The 24,383-nt window shown below is 46.1% G+C and overlaps 1 protein-coding gene across 3 annotated transcripts in view; it reads right to left on the bottom strand.

Annotated features, from left to right (window-relative positions):
* Ctdp1 (CTD phosphatase subunit 1) overlaps positions 1–11,656 on the bottom strand; it is a 58,027-nt gene extending 46,371 nt beyond the window's left edge. For all 3 annotated transcript variants that reach the window (XM_057789204.1, XM_057789203.1, XM_057789205.1), the window contains exons 1-4: positions 11,198–11,656; positions 2,883–2,966; positions 2,141–2,234; positions 1,632–1,760 (exon numbers count right to left, since the gene is read on the bottom strand). In XM_057789204.1, coding sequence (XP_057645187.1) covers positions 1,632–1,760; positions 2,141–2,234; positions 2,883–2,966; positions 11,198–11,511 — 621 coding nt within the window. In that variant the 5' untranslated portion in view covers positions 11,512–11,656. The remainder of the gene's footprint in view (positions 1–1,631; positions 1,761–2,140; positions 2,235–2,882; positions 2,967–11,197) is intronic.
* Between the last annotated feature and the right edge of the window lie 12,727 nt (positions 11,657–24,383).

Below are 24,383 nucleotides of genomic sequence, written 5' to 3'. Positions count from 1 at the left end.
AAAGACACAATGAGAGATTCTATAATCAGCTTTCCCCCGTCTCAACAGAAAGAAGTCCCACAGCTATAATGTCAGTCTCCATAATGGTACAGGCAAGAATAAATAGCCCTTCCCCAAGTGTCCAGACATCCGAAACTGAACTCAGAGGCTGAGTCCCAAAGTCTACAATTATTTTCAGTAGTGGCCCAGGCCCTGGCCAGAGGTGACCTTAGATACACACTAGAGGCACCTTGGCAGTATTGATATTAGTAGAGGGCTAGTTCTGCCTAGATCATCCTGTACCAGTGTTGTCAGCCTTTCTCATCTGCAACCCTTTACTAGAGTTCTCCACGTTGTGGTGACTCCCAACCATAAAATTATTTTTGCTGCTACTTCATAACTGCAATTTTGCTACTGCTGTGAATCATACTGTAAATATCCATGTCTTAGGCAACCCCCAAAGGGACTGTGACCCACAGGGTGAGAACCATTTCCCTATACAGATGTGAGACACTGTAGTTCTCCAGATCCCTACAAGTGAGAACTGGTTCAAGCTGCCTTACTAAACTAATTTAAATGTGTAACTCCAAGGGAACAATAAAAGAAACAGCCACAGCAACACAAGCTGAGATGCACAAGAGCAAAGTCCCTCCCACCTGTGTGCACTGACTGAAATGATATACTATCCAGTAAGAACTTCTATCACAGCAAATACTGTGCACAGGACAGTGTAAATGTCCTGTAAGATCCCCCTGATACACACAGATAACTAATATAACCCTTGTAGAAGCTGTGCCGTGGAGGCAAACCTCTAGTCATAGAAGGCTAATCTTCACAAAACTACCCACACTCTTGTCTGGCCACTATTCCTGTCACCATTATATCCACAGAGTTCACTCATGTAAAGGAATTTGGCTCTATGGCGACCCATACCCTAGGCTCTGGTCAGCTTCGAGTATCTTCTCACACCTAGGCCTGGCATAGCAGGACACATATAAAGCTGCAGTAGTACCCAAAGTCTACATGCTGCGTGCCCAACAGCTAGTATTTTAAAAACTAGCAGCCTGACACTAGCTAGGACTTCCTTGTTCATAGTATGCATGACTACAGGCTTTATGCCATCTTTCTCTAATAAACCCTAAAAGCTTTCCACTCCTGAACCTGAACTTCCCAGCAAGTGACTGCTTTCCTACTCAGGCTTAACCTGAATGCGATTCCACACCTAGCCACTTCCCTTGTCACCTTGGAGAACTCAATTTCCTCATGGTAACTCCTAGGTTCAACACAAACCCAAACGTCCTTTTGTTTTAGACACACAGATATGAGGAACTCCACATAACAGCTCTTCTCAAGACCATGTCCCTAACGGCATTCTCCTTGTGTCTCCACTCACTGTCTTTACAGGTCTCGGAACTCTATAGTCTGGATGACCACAGCAAGTGAGAGCCTCACACAAACGCTCAAAGCTAACAGTAAGGGGCCACTTTCAGTGCCACCTGGAGCAGCCCACAGACACAGGTATGTGACGAGCCTGTCTCCCATATCTAGGAGATCACAGGAATTCACTTAAAACAAGATAGTGTACTTTAAAATAGAATCGTGGAGTCTAGGCTGCTGTGAGAGCTACCATGGGAAAAGCGGGCATCGCTCACTTTGTTGGACATCTGGGGACAGTGCTGCTCAGTTGTATGAATCAGGGTCTGATCCAAATCAACCATGAGGACCAGTTTTCTGTTTCGATGTAGTCGTTGCTGATCTTCCCTTCCTAGTTTTTCAGCTTGCTAAAGACAAAAACAGAGAAAAATGACAAAATTATGTATATCTGGATTAAAAACAAAATTCAGTTTTATTAAGAAAAGCACATAGACAAGTTCCTAGCCACCACGACTGCCTCCACATTAGCAGCCTGTCAGCACATTTCTAAGGAAAGTCTGGCTCAAGGGGACTGAAGCCACCCCTGCTGCTGTGTTGGCAGACCAAGGCCACTGGCACACAGAACTAAGAGCTGTGGGGCTTGAAAGCATCCACGTGGACACAGTTGTTAATGAACGAAAAGAAAAATAGCAGCTTCCAAGTCTTAGAAAGCAGTATTCCAGACGGGGGTGCCTATAAAATGCTCCAGGGTTCCCCTAAAGAGCCCAGCAGCTGCCCCTCTTCTCACCTCAGAGCTCACCATCAACTCCGGCACACTGTGAACCATGGAGACAGTAGCTGTAGAAAGTGGTACCTGTTGCTTTCCATTTTGACTCTGCAACCTGGAAATGTGGAAAGAGCATTTGGTTAACTGTATGGAGGGCACATGTAGCTGGGAGTGGCATGCCTTCAGCAGGAGGTGACCAACACTCCTACCCTAGCACACTCTTGTGCAGACAGCAAGTGAATGTTGCCTGTCTTTAAAAACAGGAAACCATGAGAAACCATGCTCTAGATCACACCTGCAGCCAGATATGCCAATCACAGGCTCAGTGCAAGAGTCAAGTCTCCATGTAAACCAACCACAGTTACATGAAAACAAGTAATAATAGTGACAGCCACCCACAACCTATACTGTTGAACGACTAGAGATCACTTAGCATCAGTGGTCAGCTATACAGAGCACTAGAAAAGCAGGTTCGGTGTCAAAGCTGTGCCCCTGAATGGGCGAGGGATGTGCTCCAGATGTAGAAAGCATAAGCCTTTCAGAAACACTGGAGAAGTTCCCTGCATAATCTAGGGAGTCAGGGAGCGAAGGCTGAAAACAAAAAGGATTCTTTCCTGGGAAACTGGCCATGGTCCTGGGCCCAACTCTGGGCAAAGGCAGCAGGACCCTATATTTTGCCTTACACACCACTGCCCTCAGTACCCATGGGCTCACCCACCTGAGAGCCAAAGACTCTGGAGCCTCCCTCCCCATGTGTACTCACTGGGTCAGGTCCTGGCCACATTCGGCACACAGGCCCTTCATGACAACAGGATGGCTACATCCTTCCAATCTCACCAGAAGTGCTCTGCAAGATAGAGGCAAACATTAACAAATGCATGTTTAAAAATCTCAGTGTATCACATGGTTTGAGAAAGGGCACCTGAATGGGAACGAGTTTTCAGGCTGGCTCCAGCTGACTCTCCAATTACTCTAGCCAGGACACCGCAAGAGCAAGAGTGAGCTGCAGCGGTCTAATCAAAGGACGACATGACAAACAGATGGTCTCAATAACTATCTGCACACGATCCTCTCGTGTATCTGGGAGGGAGCACATCAAAAGCTTTACATGCTGGTATAATTCCAAAATTAATTCCTGTTCCCTTCCACAGATGATTCCCAGTCTAGACCGGCTCATAGTCATCTGATATTTTTCTGACAGAATTATCACAATGTCCCCAGTTGTTTGTGTGTTTCCCTTTAAAACAGTATTTGACCATGTACCCCATGCTGACCTTGAACTCTCCATCCTCTTACAGCAGCCTCTCAAGTACTGGGATATGCTGCCATGCCCACTTCCTAATTTTATGTAAACAGAAACTGTTTTTCTTGTTCTGTCCACACATACAACTGTCTCAGGGAGGGATTCCTATAGACAAATCTCAGGACTGTAAACCCTTCAGGGAGGGACTCCTATAGACAAATCTCAGGACTGTAAGAGCAGAGGCTGTACTCTAATAACCCAGCAAATTCACATCTCTCAAATATGGCTCAGTAGGGTGCTTCTCAGGCCCATGTTTCTTCTTGTCATAAAGTTAACAGTTTCCAGAAGAAGGGTCACCTTCCAGAAACCAAAACTGGTCCTACCCTGCTCTACACTCAGGAGCACTCTGCTTCTTGCTTGGTCTAGCCTGTCACTAGCAGAAGCTCCCAAGGGCCTGATCTATCACACTGTAAGCCAGAGACCTTGTCCCTCCCAGAAACCTGTCCAGAGAAGACTTTCCACTGCCCCCCTCACAGCACTCAGAAAGAGAAGAAGAGCAGGACAAACGTTAGACCAAAGCTTGGCCACGCAGGAACAACAAAGGACACTCCCTGGTACTTCACAAGATGTAGAAGGCCAAGACCCAAGACACACAGTTACAGGTTCAGACTCACTGGACGGAGTCTCTGCAAACATCCCTGTCCTTGTGCATGAGGTTTGGGAGAGGGGTATAGGCCCAGAGGTCTACACCATAACCCAGTGGAGACAGGAGAGTCTTTTCCACTGCGCTGTGGGATACCATAGGCAAGAAAAAGCAAGACAAAGAGGATCTTTGATTTAAGGCTCATTCCTTATACCAAACCTGACTTATTAAAACAGCTAAACACAAAGCCCAGTGGCAGGTGCAGGATCTCTGAGTTTTTGGTCAGGGAGGCCCCAAAAGTTAACCACAGTCTGAACAAAGAGCTACTATCTATCACGAAGAATCCTCACAACTCAACAGTAAAATCAAACGGGACCTTGATTATTGTAGCTCTAAAATAAGTCTCCAAACCAGTTAACAAAAGTTCTCAACTATTCTTTCTCCAAGTGGTTGTTTGAGGTTCCCTGTATTTTTCTGTACAAACATCAGGACCAGCTCATCATTTTCCATAAGCACAGCTGCTAAATTCTACTTGGGTAAGAAGTCAGTATCTTCCACATGGCACACAGGCAGCACAAGGAAGCATGGGATGCGCAACCTCCTCCTCCCACCAGCAGCAGATCACCCAAGTCCTACCTTACTAATACTAGTTCAGACACAGGACACCTGCCCTCCAGCCTATGTGCAGAGTCAGCCTGGTTCTCTACCTCCTGTGCCTGTCTAGAAACTATGTGACATTTTACATGGCACACTGAGCTACGATCAAGGACAGGAGTAAAGTTATAGTGAAGTCTGCTGTGAGGACAGAGCTGATAACAAAGTCAACCACCTTGGTGGGTAACCTGTTCAGTTTGGTCTTCCCTGGAGCATGGGCCCAACATCAAAGCCACTGGCAAAGATTCCTCTGGGAATAGGCTCAACTTCATACACAAAAGAAACATGGCCATAATCTAAACAGTGGGCTACACAGCCTTGTTCTCAAGGACCTGATGAGAAGGGAAGCTTACAGTCAAACTGCTATGAGTTAAAGACAGTAAGCACTGGAACAAAGAATTCTGCAGACACTCTGCAAGAGAGGAGAGAGGCAGGAAAGACAAAAGCAGACAAGCAAGGCTGTGAAGCTAGAGTGAGGGTACAGTGCGTGTAGTGCACAGTCTGGCCTCCTATACTTCGGGCACTGTGAACCTAACATCCTCACTGTATGAGTAGATCATGTAACATTTTGTACTAGAATCAAAAGGCTTTGCCCATCTTATTCTAGAAGGCAGCTTTTGCCTTGGGATACACGACCATGTTTACAGACACTCTGGATAATACATATATCACTGCTCAATTGTTTCATAGGGCATAGAACACCTGTAGCACAGTCACAGGATCCAGAATGTCCCAGGGCTCAGACTGGAAGCCAAGACACAGAGATGAGACCAACGTCACCAGAGTATACACTATCTGGGCTCATCTAGTTTACTTGTGCTCTCAGTGTTCTAGAGACACCCACCCCTAATGAATAGTTGCCAGCCCACACCTCTTACTCTACAGTCATTCCGTAGGGGTGGAGGTGTCACATGTGGAATATATACTCATACGCCAACTTGCAGCCAGAGCTGTGCTGGGCCTTAGGAGACATAGGGCCAGGACAAAGTCTGGAGCAACTCGACGGGTCAGGCTTTGGCAGCAGTTATAAAAAACAGTCTAAAACATTTGGAGAAAGACTAAATTAAGAAGTCCAATTTCCCAAACCATCTAAGAATCTCCTAAGGGTCAGCTAAGACTCAAAACGTCTCTACTGACTTCTGACGACACAAAGACACCCCTCCTTGGTCCAGAACTGCTAGTCTCAAAAAGCACAGAAGCTGCATCCACTTGCCACTCATCCTATGACCTCTGCAGGAACACAGACCTCCAAGGACGGATATACCAGCAAACTTGTCTCAAAATTTCATCAGCCAAGGGTTAAATGCTTGCAGCTGCACAAAGCCACCGATGCTCCTTAAGCTCCAAAGCTGCAGGGTGCACCTGCCACCAGTTTACAGCTAACGCACACACGGACACACACATGGACACAGTGCGTAAATGAGACCAACATTATCCACAATTTAATGTGCCACGTGAAAATGGACTTTACCATGAAGCACAAATTATTAAATAAATTTAAAAATAACTCAAGTTTGAAGGAGGAGGGGATGGGGAAGGGATATTGATGAGAGTGGGGTGGGAGGGGACGTGAGGAGAGGAGGGAGAGGAACCTAAGGTCTGTATGTAAAATAAATGAAAAAAAAGTTAAATAAAATAAATAAGTAGTTCAAGTTTTTTAATTAAATAAAATTATGTGTATACATAACATTTAAAAATCCATTAAGATCTCAGTTTATAAACTTTAAGATGTGTATCTTTAAAGTATTTCTAAACATTTCAAAATTGATTTGTTCTATTTGTCTTCCCCCCAAAAAACGAACTTTTCCTGAGACAATGGATATACATCACTTGTTATGTTTGGCGATGACATAAGTATTTATGCATAATTTTAAAATATATATGAAAATGACTTATCTATTCCTCCACATCAATATGAGGATTTCATTTAATCTTTTTAAAAAAGATTTATTTATTGTGTATGGGGATTTTGCCTGCATGTATGTTTGTATATTATATATATGCCTGGTGCTGGCAGAGGCCAGAGAAGGTGTTGGGTTCCCTAGAACTGGAGTCACAGGTTGCGAGCTACCATGAGGGTGCTGGAAATGGAACTCAGATCCTCTGAAGAGCAGTCTGTGCTCTTAACCTCTGAGGCCCCTTGTTTAATCTCTTCTAAAATGAAATAAAGAAAGCACAGGGCTAGTGATTCACTTCACAGTGCACATACAAGTCTTAGAGCCAATGTGTTGGTCCTAAGTAGGCACACTTCAAAGCCTACCCACCTCAGAGACCTGTGTTAATGATCATGTCAAGCTAAAGGCCTGCACACCAAACTCAGGAGCCAAAAAGACCTGATGAGTTCCTTCAAAACCACGAACACAACATAATATAATATAATATAGATCATGTCTGCAATGGTTTCGCTCTACTGCAAAGTAAAGTCAACTTGATCAGGGTTCTTATCACCCTCTTCCACTCTTTAAAAAGTCCTGCAGCCAGTAATCCCAGCACTTGGGAAGGCAGAGGCAGGACAATCTCTGGGAGTTCTAGGCCAGCCAGGTCTACAGCTTGGTCGAGGACAGCCAAGGTTACACAGAGAAACCCTGTCCAGAAAAACAAAAACAAAACAGAAACAAGCAAACAAGTCCTGCAGAGAGGATCAGGGCAATAACGACAAAGCAATTCAGAGGTTTTCTCTGACAGATGGTGAATGACCAGTGCTTTCAACCACACTAACTGTAATCCAGGTAAACACCACCAAGTGGCAAACCGATCGAGAATCCCTCGCCCTATAAACTGCTAGAGTTATCATTCTCGAGGTTCCTACCGAGCTCTAGCGCCATGAGAAGGTCTAGGGAGTAGACTAAGCGGCCTCTCACTGACAACACCTTATACACGGCGACCTACCAAGCAGTGTGAACTGTACACCTTCAGTCTCCTCCCTTCCTTCACCTGCCCGGCAGAGCTCATCTTCACCCAAGAGGAAGAAATGCTGTGGAAACTGTCCTAGCACTTCCACTTCAACCAGACACAGATCTTTGGGAACAAACTCAGATGTCGCATGATTGGAAGTTACTAATGACCAAAACAAATGTGACAACTACAACCACAGGTGTCTCATTTTTCTTAGTCTTTATTAAACACACAAGCCACCTTCTCTGCCTAGCTTCATGGTCTCAGCAAAAACAAGCTAGTGTCAAGCAACCGGTCAATGAGATCTGCTCTCACCAAGTGCACATACCAGGGCTCAGCTGTGCCATACCACCCAGGCAGTGGGTGATCTTCTCTTCCCTCATTCTTCAAAAGTATGGTGCCAGCCAACCCTGGGAGAAACCATGACAATAATGGGCAGGAAAACCACGAAGATGTCTGGCTTAGAACCTCTTCATGCCGCCTTCAGGGGCTTAGAGTGGCCTGATGTCAAAGGAAACACCAGTAAGGACCAAACTGTGGCATACAGATGAGGACTAAGGTCTAGTTTGGCTCAGAAGCAATGTTTTTGTCTTGGCAGACTACGCAGCTGGGTACTGTTTAGCAGCTGTATAAGACTGACACTCTAACACCAAGTTTCTCAGTCGTGTGCGGAGCTTGCTGATCAACTAGAGGCACAGATTCCAATGGGGGGGGGGTTCAAGCAGAGGAGAGGAAAGTTCATCAACAGATGTCTCTTCTGCTAACAGGCAAGCTGAAGATGGGCAAGAGTAGCCTCAAATCAGTTCTGAAATCACCAATCCTAAGTCTATATAAGTGGCTATGACATCAGTATGTGTGTGGGGTGGCTGAGGACCACCATCCAATAATCACTCGCCAAAGGTTTAATGCAAATGTCAGGAAATGCTGGCTCATCCATGTGATTTTAAGATACCTGTAATCCCAGCACTGAGGAAGAGGCAGGAGGTTCTGCTGGATGACCAGAACTTGAGATCATAAGCAAACTTCCAGTACTGCTCTGATAAACCTGTTGTAGTCTTAAAGAAGTAAGCATCTAGTTAGGGTTAGCAGGCACGGCTACTTCTTCCTGATACCCTCCCTTCCAGGGTCCCCACCTGGGGTGAAGCCAGTGCTGAGATGGAACTGCTCCTGGATGAGGCTGCACCCAAACCAGAGACAGACACCCTTCTGAAAACAGAGGGCTTTGACTCTGGGAACCTGATGTGAGCCAGACAGTTCTTTGTTGTCCAAGGTCTGACAGTCCTGGCAAGTATCATTCACTACCAGATAAAATGCTATCTATTATTCTCTGTTTTCTCAAACAGGGGAATGTGCATGCCCTTCAGAAAGACTTCCTAACATGAGACTCCCTCGTTCAAAATGCTAGAGACCAGAAATGATGCAGTTCTGGGGGCCATTTGGCGTTTGGTAGGTTTGCATAGGCCTCACGTGTTGTTGAGCACTGGGAACTCAAAAGTAAATAGGCCCTAGTTTTGGATCTTGGAATATTTTATACTCTGGATTTTAGAATTAAAGACACTCAATCTGTACAACTAAAATGTGGGGCAAAGGCCCACTTAGCCGAAATCTGTGTTACCAAAGCCTGTCCAGATGGTGAGTGCCACCCACAGCATCCTCTGCACAGACAGCCACTCTCAGTGGATCCCACTTCTGCCAGGTGGATGCCTGATGAAGACAATTCTCTAAGGAGTGGTTGGAGTGGGAGAATCATGGCTCCCCCATCAAGTGATCTTTGTACAAAGTGACTTAACGCAGCAATTTTTTTTCTAAGACTCTGTTCCACAAAAGTATATTTTGGGGGAGTCCTAAATGGTGTCCTCAAGATCCAGTAGTTCCGAAAGTACTGCACACCTATCAATCCCAGCTCCATGAACTCAACTGGGAAATGCAACCCGCTACCATGAAATTTATTCCAAAGAAATCATAAGGACTGACACAGGGAAGGAATAAAGGGATCTTTAAATCAAGGTGTTGTTAACTGCTTTTTCCTGGTTCTTTCACATTGTTCACCACGTACATACAGACAGGAATACTATGGGAAACGTGCATATCACTTTGCTGCAGTACTCCCCAGAACACTGACAAAATGCTGTCCACAAATGCACACAAAAGGAAACATTTTAAATGAAAGGGATGTTGCTAGCGATTTTCCCAGAACTAGAATCCACCTGACATCACTGAACTTGTGGTACAGGTAGGTACCCTGAGTGGTTCAGGATTCCCAGAGTCATTTCAAGGACACCTAGAAGTGACACAACTCATCAGTTCCAGAGTCCTGCTACAAGTCACTGCTTTAAGCTCCAAGATCTCAAACATCAAAGAGAAGAGGCAAATACTCATCACAGTGACCACTCTGCTGACTCCTTGGGTCACTGACTACTTATGAGACTGATGGTGCCTGTTTAGGCCTCAGTGATTCTGTAATAGGGGCCAAACTGAAAGGGGACATTCACTGTGGGCGTTTTCTGCCAGTCAACTCAAACGCAGGCTACCACCACAGGAGAAATTGCTAGGGAGGGCCCAGGTGAAGCTGAGAGAGCAGCTTCTCTGATGTAGGAACAGTGCCTACCAAGCCCACAGCCTTGTCCTTCCAGAAGTCAAGCAGACAGCTCCCTCGGGGTGGTCAGCCCCAAAGAAGCAAGTTCCGGCTGGCTGTGCAACCTCACCCTCCAGCATACAGTGGGCAGGAGTAGGTGCACGGTCCACAGGCCAAGACCCCAGGCAACATCTCCAAAGAGGCACTAGGGAGTGACCAGAAACTAGGCAGGGTTCTCTGTCTGTGACAAGACCGGTGGAAAATGGAAATTTCCTTAGGGAGAACGGTGGACAGCAAATACTCAATAAAGGCAGGACTGGTACAAGTCAAAGAGGTGAGCACTGGACACCAGAAAAGGAACAGAAAGGATGTTTTCAGAGGGAAGCTCCCAGCCCAACCCACTGTGGGCAGGAGCACTTACCTCCCCCAGTAGTTTCTGTTCTTTACAATCAAAACAATCACGGCCATGTGACACACATGCCCACGTGTTAACTCAGGTTCAACACACAACACTGGTAAAGTCAGACATAAAGCCAGACAGTGGCAGATCAAACCAATTCAAGTTCCTGTAGAATGACAAGAATGACAGCTAAAGGGTCCTCGCATGACTTGAGGACCAAGTACCCATTACCGATGCAGCCTGGGTTCTGCCTTTTCCGTGGCTATGATGCAAAACCACTGGGTTTTACAGTCGCGTTTCACAGAGTTTTATAAGCGTTTAAAGAAACACACACGCCCGACAGCTTCTATTTCAATAACGAGCCTGGAACCTGCCTGAGTAGTCCTGCGGCCACAGCCACCCAAGTTGCCTTCACTTACAAAGGTGGAGTCCATCAATTATAGAAGAGGGACGAATGCAAAACATTTCCCAAAGGGGTAACCCTGGGTCATTGAGAACTTTTCAAACACAAAGTATCTCGGGTCTGATACGATCACAAACGGCGACCATTCTTCCTACATTCTCACCCCGCAGCACCTTCGGGCGTCCCTGCACTCCCGATCGCAGCTGTAGCCCAGACACCCCCCGACATCCTGAGAGCCCTGGGAACCGGGTCCCCGCACACTCACCCAGGGGCCACCACCTGGCCTGGCTGCACACACAGTTCACGGACCACGCCGGCGCGCTCCGACCTGAGCCTGCGCTCGGCCCGCGCAGCGCGCACGCAGCCCCCAGAAGCGGTGCGAGTCGGAGCTGGCCCGGAAGGCTCCGCAGAAGCAGCGGCCTCACACACTGCCAGCACCGAGCCGATGCGCACGGTCGCGCCGGCCGTCACCTTCCACTCGAGCAGACGCAGCGGTGTGGGGCCCGGGCAGCGCACCTCTGCCCCGGCGGCCGCCGGAGCGCCCTCGGTGGGAACGCCGGCTGCGGGCGGCGTTTCCATCGCGACCCGGCGAGCGGCAAGGGCAGTCAGGACAACGGAGGTGAGGAACGAAAACACAGGCGGTAAGGGCGCGGCGCCCACCGCGGGCGGCGGCGACGCTGCGGTTCCCGCTCCGACACCGGCTTCACCCGCCGCTCGCTGCGCACTCACTTCCGGGAGGCGTGCTGCGTCACGGGGGCGGGGATGGCGACGTGCAGCCGCGTGATTGCGTGTTCTCAGGCCGCGGGTAAACAGTCGGCCCACGCGAAGCCGGGTGGTGCCGGTCCACACCCACTGGCCGCTGGTCCGCGGTACTGAGACTACAGATACGCCGCGCGGATCGCTGTCACAAGACTTCTGTCACACGCTGCAAAGCCCGACGCATCGAAACTACCGGTCCCGGCATGCAGCGCGAGCCTTGTGCCTACTCCCGGCATACACTGCGAGTTCCGACTACGGGAGACTTCGGATACTAGTTTTAGCGCGGAAGGCTGTGCTATATAGCACACGGTAGTCCCGATGGAGCGAGAGACTACCATTCCCAACATGCAACGCGAACCTGTCCCACCACTCCCGTCGTGCACTGCGAGTGGGAGGTGGAGAAACTCCGGGTTGCTCTCGGAGGTGCTACCTGCACGCTCCGAGACCGCCAGCCTAGTTCTAGCCCACTCCCCCGCGTCATGGACCGTGGGTGCTAGAGTGGCGAGCCTGAGTTTCTGCTGGCGGTGCGGCGGCGGGCCTGGCTGCTCGGTTCCGCCCTCGTCTGGTGCGCGGCCGCGGAGCGTGCGCAGTGGCCGCTAGCAGTTGGCACTCTTTTCAGAGTGGAGGTCTAGCGTGGGGCTGCGGTTGGGGTAGGGTGTCCACCTCGCCTGCTTGCTCTTCCCGGGCTGCGGTGTGCTAATTACTCATCAGGCCTGCAAGTGGGAGCCGGGAGGCTCTCTGACTGGAGAGTTCGCAGTTTCTGAATCCTATCAAATAGCATGCTCTTAAAGCTTGAGTAGATGTTCTGGCCTATGAGCACGCTTGTCCCAAAGATGCCTACAACTTGTTACCGCATCTTATGCAAAACTACTGGGCCTTTGTTCCTACAGGCCGCGTTCCAACGAATTGCCCAAAGTGTGGCGAATAGCGTCCCAGGAGATCGCTGTTTTAGATAAAACCTAAGAGAGATATATTTCTCTTGGGATGGAGCCACCTCTGGGCTTGTTCTAAAAGAAAACAGGCAGAACAAACCAGTAAACAGCACTCCCCCATGGCCTCTGTATCAGCTCCTGTCTCCAGGTTCCTGCTCTGTTTGAGTGCCTGCCTGACTCTCTTCAATGATGAACTGGGAAGTGGAAGCACAAATAAACCATTTTCCTCCTCACCTTGCTTTTGGTCAAACTGTTTCATCATAGCAATAGTAAGTCAAATTAAGACAATGATGTGGAAGTGTAAGCAAAATCCCTCCTGCGTTTCTTTTGGACACAATGTTTCCTCGAAACAGAAGCATCCCTAAGACACCAAGTAAGGATTGCAGTGTGCAGAAGCAAAAAGATCTTCAAGTTACTCATTACTGGTCCACCAGTAAATGTACAAGGAAGTAAACTGAAGTAGTGTAGCCAGATTATGAGACCTGAGGTCCCTGGGGATGTGAGTTCTGTCCTACAGCCCAAACCTACCTGGCAGGTATTTGTTTATACAAGCTTGAGACAAATGGTGAGTGTCACACAGGTAGTAAGAATTGCTACTCACTAGAAAGAAAGGTAACGTGTTTTCAGAAGGGGAGGCCATAGCCAGGAAAGTTTATCATGAGCCACAACCCTCTATCCTAAAATCTTAGGAATGGTGGGTTTCTGAGTACATGACTTTTCAGATTTTTAAGAAATTGATGTGTACATGTAATCATCTGCAAGCAGAGACAGCACTGTCATGAAACGTTGAAGAAATGTAAGCGGAAGGAAATGCAAATCATGTCAGATTCTGCCATCAAGTAAGTCACACTAGAGTTACTGTGTTGTAAACTATGAATTTGAGGTCTATAGAGAAAGACATGAGTACCATGAATGAAAAGAAGAAAAAGGCGTGACTGCCCCTCGGTATGGTGGAGGAAGTTTACGATAGATATGAGGAAAAGTATAGCCAGAGGCATCTATCTGGAAGGGTCCAGACTGAACAAGACCAGCCAACTGAATCAGGCCATATGAGGAGAGGGGGAGGGGCTAGGGACAGGTGAATCAGGAGCAGTAGCCAAGAGGGCAAGAGGCCAAAAAAAGAACTAGTGTAGCCAAAATGGGTTATATAGGAAAAAGCAGCTGGGGCAAGGGCACTCCACCAAGGCTCTGAGCTGGAGAAGTTTAGGATAGGGACTGGGAATGCCAAACAGGAGGACCTTGTAACAGGTAGTGGCTGAGGGATGCTGGTCATGCTAATAGCACCTTAGCCATTTATCCTGAGTTTGAGACCTGATATACTATGTAGGTGATGAATTAATCTTTATGACCCAGGGGAAGAAGGCCCCACCTCTCTTGAATCCAGCCTGACTTACTTTACCTGGACTGGTTTTCAAAAGCTGGAGCATGACCTCATCCGTTTTCCTGGCTGAGAACTGTTGGTTTAGACTCTGTTCTCTGATGGACAGATACTGGTCAGTGCTAGTGAGGTCAAAACTAAGAGGCAGTTAAGAGGAAAGATAAGAGAGCTGCCAGGGCAAGAACAACATCTCCACAGGATCAGACTCTCAGGCTTGCAGACTTTCATCTGCATGTCTGTATGCCCATGCTAAAGACCTGTTTCATGCACAAACTTGTGGCTTCCAGAAGAGCTGTGAGGGCACATCTTTATAAGGTAAGTGAAGATGAGCCTGAACTGGGTTGAAGACAAACCACAAAATTTCTAGAACAGGAAGAGCTTCATGACATTGGTGTTAGCATTGATTTCTTGATATGACAGTTCCACAGGCAACAAAAATAAAAACAAAATGATATCAAGCTTGAAAAATGTCTGCTCTCAGAGGACACAACAATGAAAATGCAGCTTGCAAAACAAGAAACTATTTGAAGAGATGTATATGTGATTAGGGGCTAATATCCAGAATATGCAAAGAATTTCTATAGCTTAAAGGCAATCAAACAACCGAATTTTAAAATGGGCAGGCTGGTCTGATCTCCAGAACCAAGTGTCACAATCCCTTAATCCAAGTGCCCCAGTGGATGCAGGATGATTACAAGTTCAAGTCCAGACAGACACGCAGAGCCTGTCTCAAAAAACCAAGATAATAATAAATAAATGCAAAGGTGCTCACAATTACTAATGATGTCACAGGGACTTGTCCTCACTGTTACCAGGTTCTTGAAATCTTATTCAAAAGCACACACAAATAGGAAAGCAACAGGAAGTTTTATTTAAAGGCAAAACAAAAAGAACAGACACACTGTAAGGGAGCGGTGGGCTACTTGAACTAGAGTGCTCAAGAATACCAGGCTACTGTTCGGACCTTTCTTTTACAGAGTCTAAAAGGAGGAGTGGGTTACTAAAGGTAGCATATAGGTTTTCTGTTCTGACTGACAGCCTCAAATTTCCGTACACTGTACATGCCCTTTCTTGTGATACAGCTGATTTTAATCAGATGAATGCCTAGTAGGGCTAGGGAGATGGCTAGGGAGATGTTAGAATGCAAACATGAGGCTTGAGTTCAAATCCCCAGCATCCTATTTAATGTCTTAGCTGCACCTAGGCATCAGATAGGAAGTAAAGGATCCCCCCCACACACAAGAAGTTCATTTTGAAGCTAGAGTTTGCTTTACACATACCCCAAACCAGTCAAGGCTGGATCGGCCACTAATCTTAGTGTCAAGACGAGAGAGTGTGGTGGTTCTAGCTGTCGAATCATGAAAGATGAAGGAGAAAGGGGATTGTGGAATCTTCGTTCGCAGTTAAGGGAAGCCCTGAGGTCAGGCATGTGGCTGGGGAGGCCCTGCTTGGAGACCCTGAGAGGCCATTGAATGAGGCAGTGAAAGTAAAGCCCAAATTATGTTGGAAACCCAAAAGTGTTGGAAATGCCACCACCATGGGATGGCTGCCAAGGAGAGTTGCACATAGGGAGTGGAACCAGCCCAAGAGAAGTGTTGCCGTCAGCAGGCTGGAAGGATGGAGCCATCTCGTTCCTCTGACCTAAGACATGGGAGTTACAGGATTTGGATTTTGCTCTACTGGGTTTCAGACTTTCTTTGGTTCAGTATTTCCTCACTATGCCCCAATCTCTCCATTGTAGAAGTATGTAATTTTTTGTTTTTTGTTTTGTTTTTTGAAATAGAGTTTCTCTACGTAGCTTTGGTGCCTGTCCTGGAACTAGCTCCTGTAGACCAGTCTGGCCTTGAACTCACAATGAGACTCACCTGCCTCTGCCTCCTGAATGCTGGGATTAAAGGTGTGCACCACCACTGCCCGACTTGTTTGTTTTTTTTTTTTAATTTTGCAGGGTGTTACAGCTAAGAATTGCCTTGAGTCTCAGAAGAAGTTTTGTACTTTTAGATAGTCTTGAGGCTGAAAGGCTATTGAGACTTTTAGGACTTAATGAAATTTGCATTATGATATGGCCACAAGTCCATGGGGGCCAGGGAGTAGAATGTAGTTTGAATGAGAATGTCCCCAGAGGCTCATATTTTTGAATACTTGGTCCAGAATTGATAGAACTATTTGGAAAGGATTAGGACTTGTTGGGGGAGGTATATCACTGGAGGTGGGCTTTGGGGTTTCAAAAGCCAACAAAATTTCCCAGTTAGCTCCATCTCTGCCTCATGGTTGTTGTCTCCATGTGTAAGTTCTCAGTTCCTGCTCCAGCACCAGGCTTGTCTGCCTGCTGCCATGCTCCCGCCATGATGGCTATGGACTCACCCTCTGAGACTGTAAGTCCAACAAACGCCTTCTTCTATAAGTTGTCCTGCTCATGGTGTCTCCTCACAGCAATAGAACAGCAACAGAGAGAGAGAGAGAGAGAGAGAGAGAGAGTTACTGAAGGTGGCAAGGGAGCCCTGCGTCAAAATGTGTATTAGCTTTTGTTTCCATGATAAAATACCATGGCCCAGAGTATTTGATGGAAGGAAGAGCTCATTTTGTCCTATGGTCGTAGAAGTTTATTTTGTCTTCTAGTTCTAAAGTGGTGGGAGGGGTATGGCAGCAGGTAGCCAGAGCCGGAAACTGAGACAGCGCATCTCGACCTCAGATGGGAAGCGGAGAATGAACTGGAAATGGTGCAAATGAAAGTCAGCCTGCAGTGGCGTGTATCCTCCAGCAAGGCTCCATCCACATTGTAAGGGCTCCACATCGCAGTCTCCAAATTATGCCAACAATCAGAAGCCCAGTGTTCAAATATCTGAGCCTATGGGGTACGTTTCTCATTCAAGACACCATAGACGGCCCCAATTGCTTCTTCTTGGAGAGGCGTGTGCATGCAGCTCAATGAAGGAGAAATCTTAAGTTTCTAAGTGTATTGTTAAGAAAGGGGTGTGTGTGTGTGTGTGTGTGTAACTCAAGTCAAACAGGCTATTAGGCTGCTAACTTGCTAGCCTCAATTAGAGGAATGCAAATCAATACTTTATTGGACTATCACCTCATACCCATTAGCATGGCCACGATAAGAACAAATCAGTGTTGGCAAAGATAGGATACATTGAAAGCCTGTTCTATTGTTAGCAGGTGTGTAAAATGCTATCACTATGGAGGTATTTGGGATTGCCATGTACCCCAACAATCCCAGATAAAGGTCAGGAAGGGCATTTATCCAAGAGATTTAGAAGCACTATCTAGAAGAGATACTTTCATGTCTAGGTTCATAGAAGCATTATCTGTAACAGCCAAAGAGAAGCCACCAAAGAGTCCACAGCTGCATGATGACAACCAAAGTGCCATACACATTCTATAGGACGCTATTCAGCCTTACAAACGATGAAACTCCCGCTCAAACTATCGTGTGGTGAACGTCAAAGATAACATTAAATGAAACAAAGCAAAGGGCTCCTACTGCATAAATCCACCCACGGCATGCCTAAAGCAATCAATTTTTAAAGAAAAGGTTGACGAGATAGTGGTTGCAAGAAGGGAAGTAGGTGTGGTATTAGATGCCGAGCTCTAGAGATCTGCGGTCCCTCAGCAGGTGGACACACCCCAGTGGCTGGCGATTTACCAGGTGTGTACAGGAAGTTCGATGTGGATTTTTTTTATAACCACAATTACAGTTTCAAAAAAATGGAAAGTTAGGGACTGCTTAGAAAATCACTTAGCCTGGTTTTAGTTAATTTTTTTTGTCATAATAAAATAGATATTGCAGGAATTTTTTGGCGGTGCTGGGAATGGAAACTAGGGCTTTGTACATGCTAAGCAAGTATTCTCCATCGAGCTATAGCCATTAAAGTTATCAATGAGTCTTGTGAGTCAAACACTCTAATAATGCACTTGTTCTTATTTCATAATATAAACTAGAATTGCTTGGAAGCATGCAAATAGATAAGGTGAATTAATTCCATAGAATAAAGAAATCCTGGTTCTATTTTGATCCTTGACCCTTTGTCAATTAAAAAAATGACAAACCTTTATGTATTTGGTGTGCGCTGTATGGATGTATAGGAGCACGTGGTGGCCCGAGGACAACTTGCAGGGAATTGGTTCCTTCCTTCTGTCATTTGGGTCCCGAGGAATGAACTAAAGTCAACAGGCTTGGCAGCAAGTGTCTTCCCCTGCTGGGCCATCTGGCTGACCCTAGCTGCTCTTTAAAGGTTACTTCCTGCCATCTACTTCTGAAAACCAATATTTTCTAAGCAAGAAAGTAAGACAACGAATGTCACTTTCCAGTGTACTGGATTACTTTCATTCTGTCTTAAATTTCTTTTAATTCTTCCCCTCAAATAATACATAGCCTTAGACTTTAGTCACAGTATGTGAAGACTATCCTAAATCGCCAACTTGTGCTCTGGTGTCAACTGAGAGGGCACTTCTGGGAAATCTGCAGTTTGACAAGGAGAGAAAGGTGAGAGAGTTTAAAGTCGCAGACGAGTAGGTGGGGAGAAAAGGACACTAGTGTCATTAAAGAGGAAACCTTGGGCTCTGTACTGAGACAGCAGGAACGACGGGGCTTTGATCCCACCTCATGAAGGGCTCTGCCCTGTGCAAACACAAAGCCATCTCAGTAAGAGGCCATGAACTCAGAGTGCTGCTAGGCGGTTCTGTTTTCAAACAACTGGGCACAAAAGGCCACACAGAGGGCATCACAGTAGCAGTAGAAAGGGTGTCAGGCTACATCTTGAGCTGGCAACGGAACTTGCCAGTATCATCCATGTGACGCTGGTTTGCAGGCATTCAAAATGCAAAAATCAGAGGACAGTAGAGTCTTGCATCACGGTTTCACGTCACTGGTGGCAGGCAATGTGAAAGCCTACACTGCAGTGAAGACCTCTTCAGGTTAGAGACGCCGGGAGCATGAGACACCACCAAGGAAAGCAACAGGCAAGGAGTGACGCCGGCTCAGAAGAGAGGACACCTGTGCTACAGGCGGTAGAGCCGTGGGTGGGCTCTACCCAAAGGCTGGTGGAAATTAAATGATTATGAGTTCCAGATGCTGGCCGCGGAGATGCAAGTTTGCTGTTTCCCTGTAGGGTTTCAGCTTGCTCTGGGCTAGGCTCTCTTCGCTAGTCCTTCTTTCTTCTCTTGGAACAACAGTGTTTGTTCTCTGCCCTTGCATATTGGAAAGTATGTAAGTTTTGACATTTTAAACGGGTTCATGCTTAAGTGATTGCTTTGGGTCTCTGACAAGACTTTGAACCTTTGAACAGTTTTGAAATTTTAAGACTTCGGGGACTTTTGAAGATGGAACTAAATACACTTTATAGCATGAAATGGCCGTGAACTTTTTGGAGGACCTTGGGTAGGAAGTTAAACAGTGATGCTCCTGGGTGTCAGGTTGACAGGGGTGGATCTGTGATGATCAATCTTTATTGTCAACTTGACACGTTTAAAAATCTCCTCCTAGCAGATCTCTGGGTGTGTCTTTGGTGGAGTTTCCAGAGAGTTCTAACTTCAGATAGATGATCTACCTTGAATGTGGGTAGCACTGCCCCATGGGTTAGGGTAAAGGGGACAGTCTAGTTGAACACCAGGATGCTATCTGTCTCCATTTCCTAACTGTGGAGGACGTTGTGAGCAGCCACTTCATGCTCCTGCCCATGCCTTCCTGACATGATGGATTATGTCATTTCTTAAACTGCGATGCTGAATCAATACTCTTTCCCTTCAATTGCTTTTGCCAGATGCTTTTTTCATGGTAACTGGAAAAGCAGCCAATACAGGGACAGAAACAGCTTCTGCTGCTTTGTAAGAGAGTTCCCTGTACCTCACCACCATGATGCAGCACACCGCTCCTGTTTTCTAGCTCTTTAGCTACAGACTGTGGGCAACCCCGCGTGTAGTCGGGTATTTTCCCTCTCTGGGGGCCCACCACCCAGCTCCCAAATAAATCCATGGAGACTTATCCTTACTTATGAATGCCTGGCCTTAGCTTGACTTGTATCTAGCAAGCTTTTCTAACTTAAATTATCCCATTTACCTTTTGCCTCTGGGTTTTTCCTTATTCTATATACCTTTCTTTCCTTCTTACTCCATGGCTGGTTATGTAGCTGTGTGGCTGGCCCCTGGTGTCCTCCTCTGCCTCTCCTTTTCTTGATCCCCATCTCTCTTCTCCCAAACTAGATTTCTCCTATTTAGTCTCTCTGATTGTCAGCCCTCCCTCTCTCCTGCCTAGCTATTGTCTGTTCAGCTCTTTATTAGACTAATCAGATGTTTTAGACAGGCAAGGAAACAGAGTTAAACAAACGCAACATAAAGGAATGCAACACATCTTTGCATCATTAAACAAATGTTCCACAACATAAACAAATGTAACACATCTTCAACTATTATTCCACAACACTTGTGTGTGACCCTCCTGATGTTCCCTAAATGCTAGTGTGCTAGTTTCTTTTCTCAGCAGTCACCAAATACCTAACAAGAAGCAATGTGAGCGAGGAAAGGCTTATTTTGGCTTACTGTTAGAAGGGAGACACTCTATGCTCGTGAGGAAGGCTCTCAGAGCAGGCATGTGGTCAGATTGCATCTCCAGTTGGGAAGCAGGACAGAAAATAGGCTGAGTTCCTAAAAGCTCCAGACCCACTCCCAGTGACCCACTTTCTCTAGTGAGGCTCTTTTCTAAAGGCTCCAAACCTCTCCTCCCAACCCTAACCCTAGACCATGGCAGCGGATCGCATCTCAGCAACTAGAAAGCAAAGGTCTTGGGTTGGAATGAGGGTCAAGCCATAACATTAATGGCCCACTCAGTAATACACTCCTGCCTGCCAATCACAACCTCCCCAAACTGTTCTATTGGTTGGGACCAAGACTTTAAACACATGACTTTCTGGGAGATGTTTTAGGCTCAAGCCACAAAATTCTACCGAATTCCCACATGCTCATGAGCACCTTGTAATGTAAAATGTGTTTAGCCTGACTTTAAAAGTCCTTAACAGTTTAGGCATTAATCAAAAGTCTAAAGTCCTTTCTGAGATTCAAGGATAATTCTTAACTATGAGCTCCTGTAAAACCAAAGCCAAGTTACATGCTTTCAACATACAACAGCACAGAGTAAACATTCAATGTTAGTTGTTTTTCCTATTGCTGGGACAGGCACCCGACAAGAGAAATTGCAACAGGAGAGGGTCCCTTCTAGGTCACACTTGGAGAACGGAGTTCATCAGGATAGGAAAGGCATGGTGGTGGCAACGCTGGACAGCTCTTCACAGTGCATCCGGGGTCTAGAGGCGGAGAGAAATGAATGCCAGGACTCAGCTCTTCCTCGTGTTATTCAGTCCAGGACCCCAGCCCATGAGACCGTGCCGCCAGCTGCCAGTCTGGGTTAAACATTCATGGAAACACCCTCACAGGCACATCCACAGGTGTGTTTCCATGATGATTCTAAATCCAATTTAGTTGACAATTAAAATTAATCACTGCGGAACTGGAGACTGGGCCCACATTGCATGGGGTGCTTGGGGAAAAAGGGGACTTAGAGGGATGGACAATTCCATCTGTAGGTTGGTTTCCCTGCAGTCTGGAAGAGGTAGATACCTGTGGGGTTTGTGTGGAGCACGTGATCAGAAGCTTCCACAGGTGATGTCAGTCAAGCTAACTTTCCTGTTCAAAGCTTCTTGGTTACCCGTGGTTTTTAGTCATTCACCCTTCAGCCATCCTGTCTAACATCCAATGTAGCATGTTACAGCAGCCAGAATGATGGCGTAATCTGAACGTTCATCAGCAGGTGAATATGTAGACCTGTTCTTCATACATGTACTAGTACATTCTTCCACCACTGGAAAGAAATGAAGATCTGGGACAGTCTACAACATGAACACATCTCGAATACTATGATGGTTGGAATAAAAATGGCCTCCAAAGGGAGTGGCACTATAAGGAGGTGTGGCCTTGTTGGAGTAAGTAGGCGTGGTCTTGTTGGAGGGCGTGTGTCACTGTGGAGGCAGGCTTTGAGATGTCACATATGCTCAAGGCATGCCCAGTGTCTCAGATCACTTCCTGTTGAGATGTAAGGACTCTCAGCTTCTACTCCAGCAGCATGTCTGCCTATATGCCTCCATCTTACACATGATGATAATGGACTAAACTCTGAAAATGTAAGCCACCCAACTGAATATTTTTCCTTTAGAAGAGTAACTATGATCATGGCGTCTCTTCACAACAATAGAAACCTTAAGACAAATAGATGGTGTGAAATGAAATTAGAAACAAATGATAAATGTTGTAATTCCACTAACAGGAAATATATAGGCCAGGAAAATTCATGGCTAACTAGGAGTTGAGAAAAAAGAAGGATTAAAAATCATTGCTTAGTGGATGAAGGGTTTTGTTTGGGATGATGCAAAGTTTTTGGAAACCGATGGTGAGGATTAAACAACATTTTGAATGTAATTAATACTTCTGAGGGGAACACTGACACTAAAATGGCAAATTTTCTTACATTTAACACAACAAAATGTTTTATATGCCCTTCCTGGACTTGATACTTGTGTGAAAGGTTTAATGCACTGGCCACTTTCTCCTGAAGGTGGATTCTCTCTAAGAGATTTTGAGAATTGTGCCCTAGGAATTTGTCAGCTTTCTAGGTTTCATTATTAGTTTTTTCTACATTGCCAATTAATTGTTTAGTCCTTAATTGTAGTTTATTTTTGTTTGGGGAAACTACAGTAGAATAAATGTCCTTCCTAGAATCACACTGTGACAGCCCACAAGTCTTGGTATAGTCTTTTAACCATCAGCCTTTCAACACTTCTTTTTCTTTACTTTTTAATTTCAGTTTTATGTCCAGATGTTTTGTCTGCATGTGTGTCTGTGCACCCTGTGTGCAGTGCCAGAAGAGGACATCAGGTTTGCTAGTATGAGAGTTACAAACACCTGTGAGCTGCACCACGTAGGCACTGGAACTAGAACCTGGGTCCTCCGGAAGAGCAGTCTTTGCTCTTAAATGCTGAGCCATCTCTCCAATACCTAGTCTTTTATTTCTATTTGTGATGTGTCTGAGGGTGTCTTAAATATATTTTGGGCTCATTAATTCCATCCAGCCATGAAAACCTTTAAGCATGGACTCACCGATAGCTCTCCTTCCCTTGTGGTCTCTCTGGAGCTCCGAGGAAGCTGTTAACACTTCAGAATCTCTAATTTATCCCTCTAAGTCTTGTGTGAATAATTTTTCCTTTCCTGGCTTCTGTATAAGCAGTCTGTGCACTTTCCTCAGGTCCACACTGGTTTATTAGTCTGTTCATCAGTATGTCATCTCATGTTATGAGATTTCAATTTAACAATTGAAATTTTCATTTATAAAACTATTCTTTAGATATTTAAAAATTATGCTTCTTCATTTATACTCCTTTTTACTTCCCATTTTGGTGATCTTATCTGTTTTCTGTAATCCTTCACATTTGGTTTTTAGAGTTATGCATCTCACATCTTGAAGGGTTGGTGTCTCTGTGGTCCTAATCTGTTCTTTGTGTCCACCAATACTGATTCCTGAGACTTCTTTATGAGTGCATTTTGGTTGACGTTATTTTGTGGGAACTTGGTAGCATTTGCTGCTGACAAGAGCCATGGACCAAACGGAAGCATTCTTGTCTCCTTTTAGGACAGGCTGCGTCCTGCAGCCTTCCAGGTGGTTTCAGGAGAGCGTGTTCTCTTGGGCAGCTTGTCCTTTCATCCCCCTCCTTGACACTCAGGTCATAAGGCTATTCTTGGTTGGGAGTTTTGAAGACACCACTTTGTTCCTTCCAGCCTGTTGTTGGCATAGAAAACAGAATCCTAAGCTAGAGTTTGCATTTTCTGCTGGGCGAGGGCTTTCAGAGCGTCAGAGTGTCTAGGATGCTTTCTTGTCAAGAACGGACATTTCCTCTCGTCTTCCTTCTCTGTCTGGAACTGGACTGCAAAGATTCAAAGGGACACTGATTTCTCCCCCTCCCCTTCTTCTCTTCTGCCTTTGTTTTCTCTCTCTCTTTTTGATCTCATTCCTAAGACATGATCCTAATCTCCGAGGCAGTGGGTGCTCACAGTCTTCTCATTTTGAGGAAAGGGTTGGAGGAGGACAGAGGATCTGGAGAAGGTGCCTGTTACTGGAAGGAAATCTAGAGGAAGAGCTACTTCTTGGGCTTCAGAGAGAGGAGGAGCTCCGTAGGGTAAGAGTCTACAAACACAAGCAGGCTGTGTCTCAGGTGTTGTCACTTGACGGACCAGCCTCAGGATAGCTGTGCTCTGAGATACAACACAGGCTTTCTAGACTTTTCCCCTTGCCCATGGTGCAGTGTGTCCTGACAGTCTCCTGTAGGTTGTGTCGC

This window comes from Chionomys nivalis, chromosome 14, assembly GCF_950005125.1.
Source record: "Chionomys nivalis chromosome 14, mChiNiv1.1, whole genome shotgun sequence".
Classification (NCBI taxonomy): Eukaryota; Metazoa; Chordata; class Mammalia; order Rodentia; family Cricetidae; genus Chionomys; species Chionomys nivalis.
This window is presented reverse-complemented; position numbering and strand designations above follow the sequence as displayed.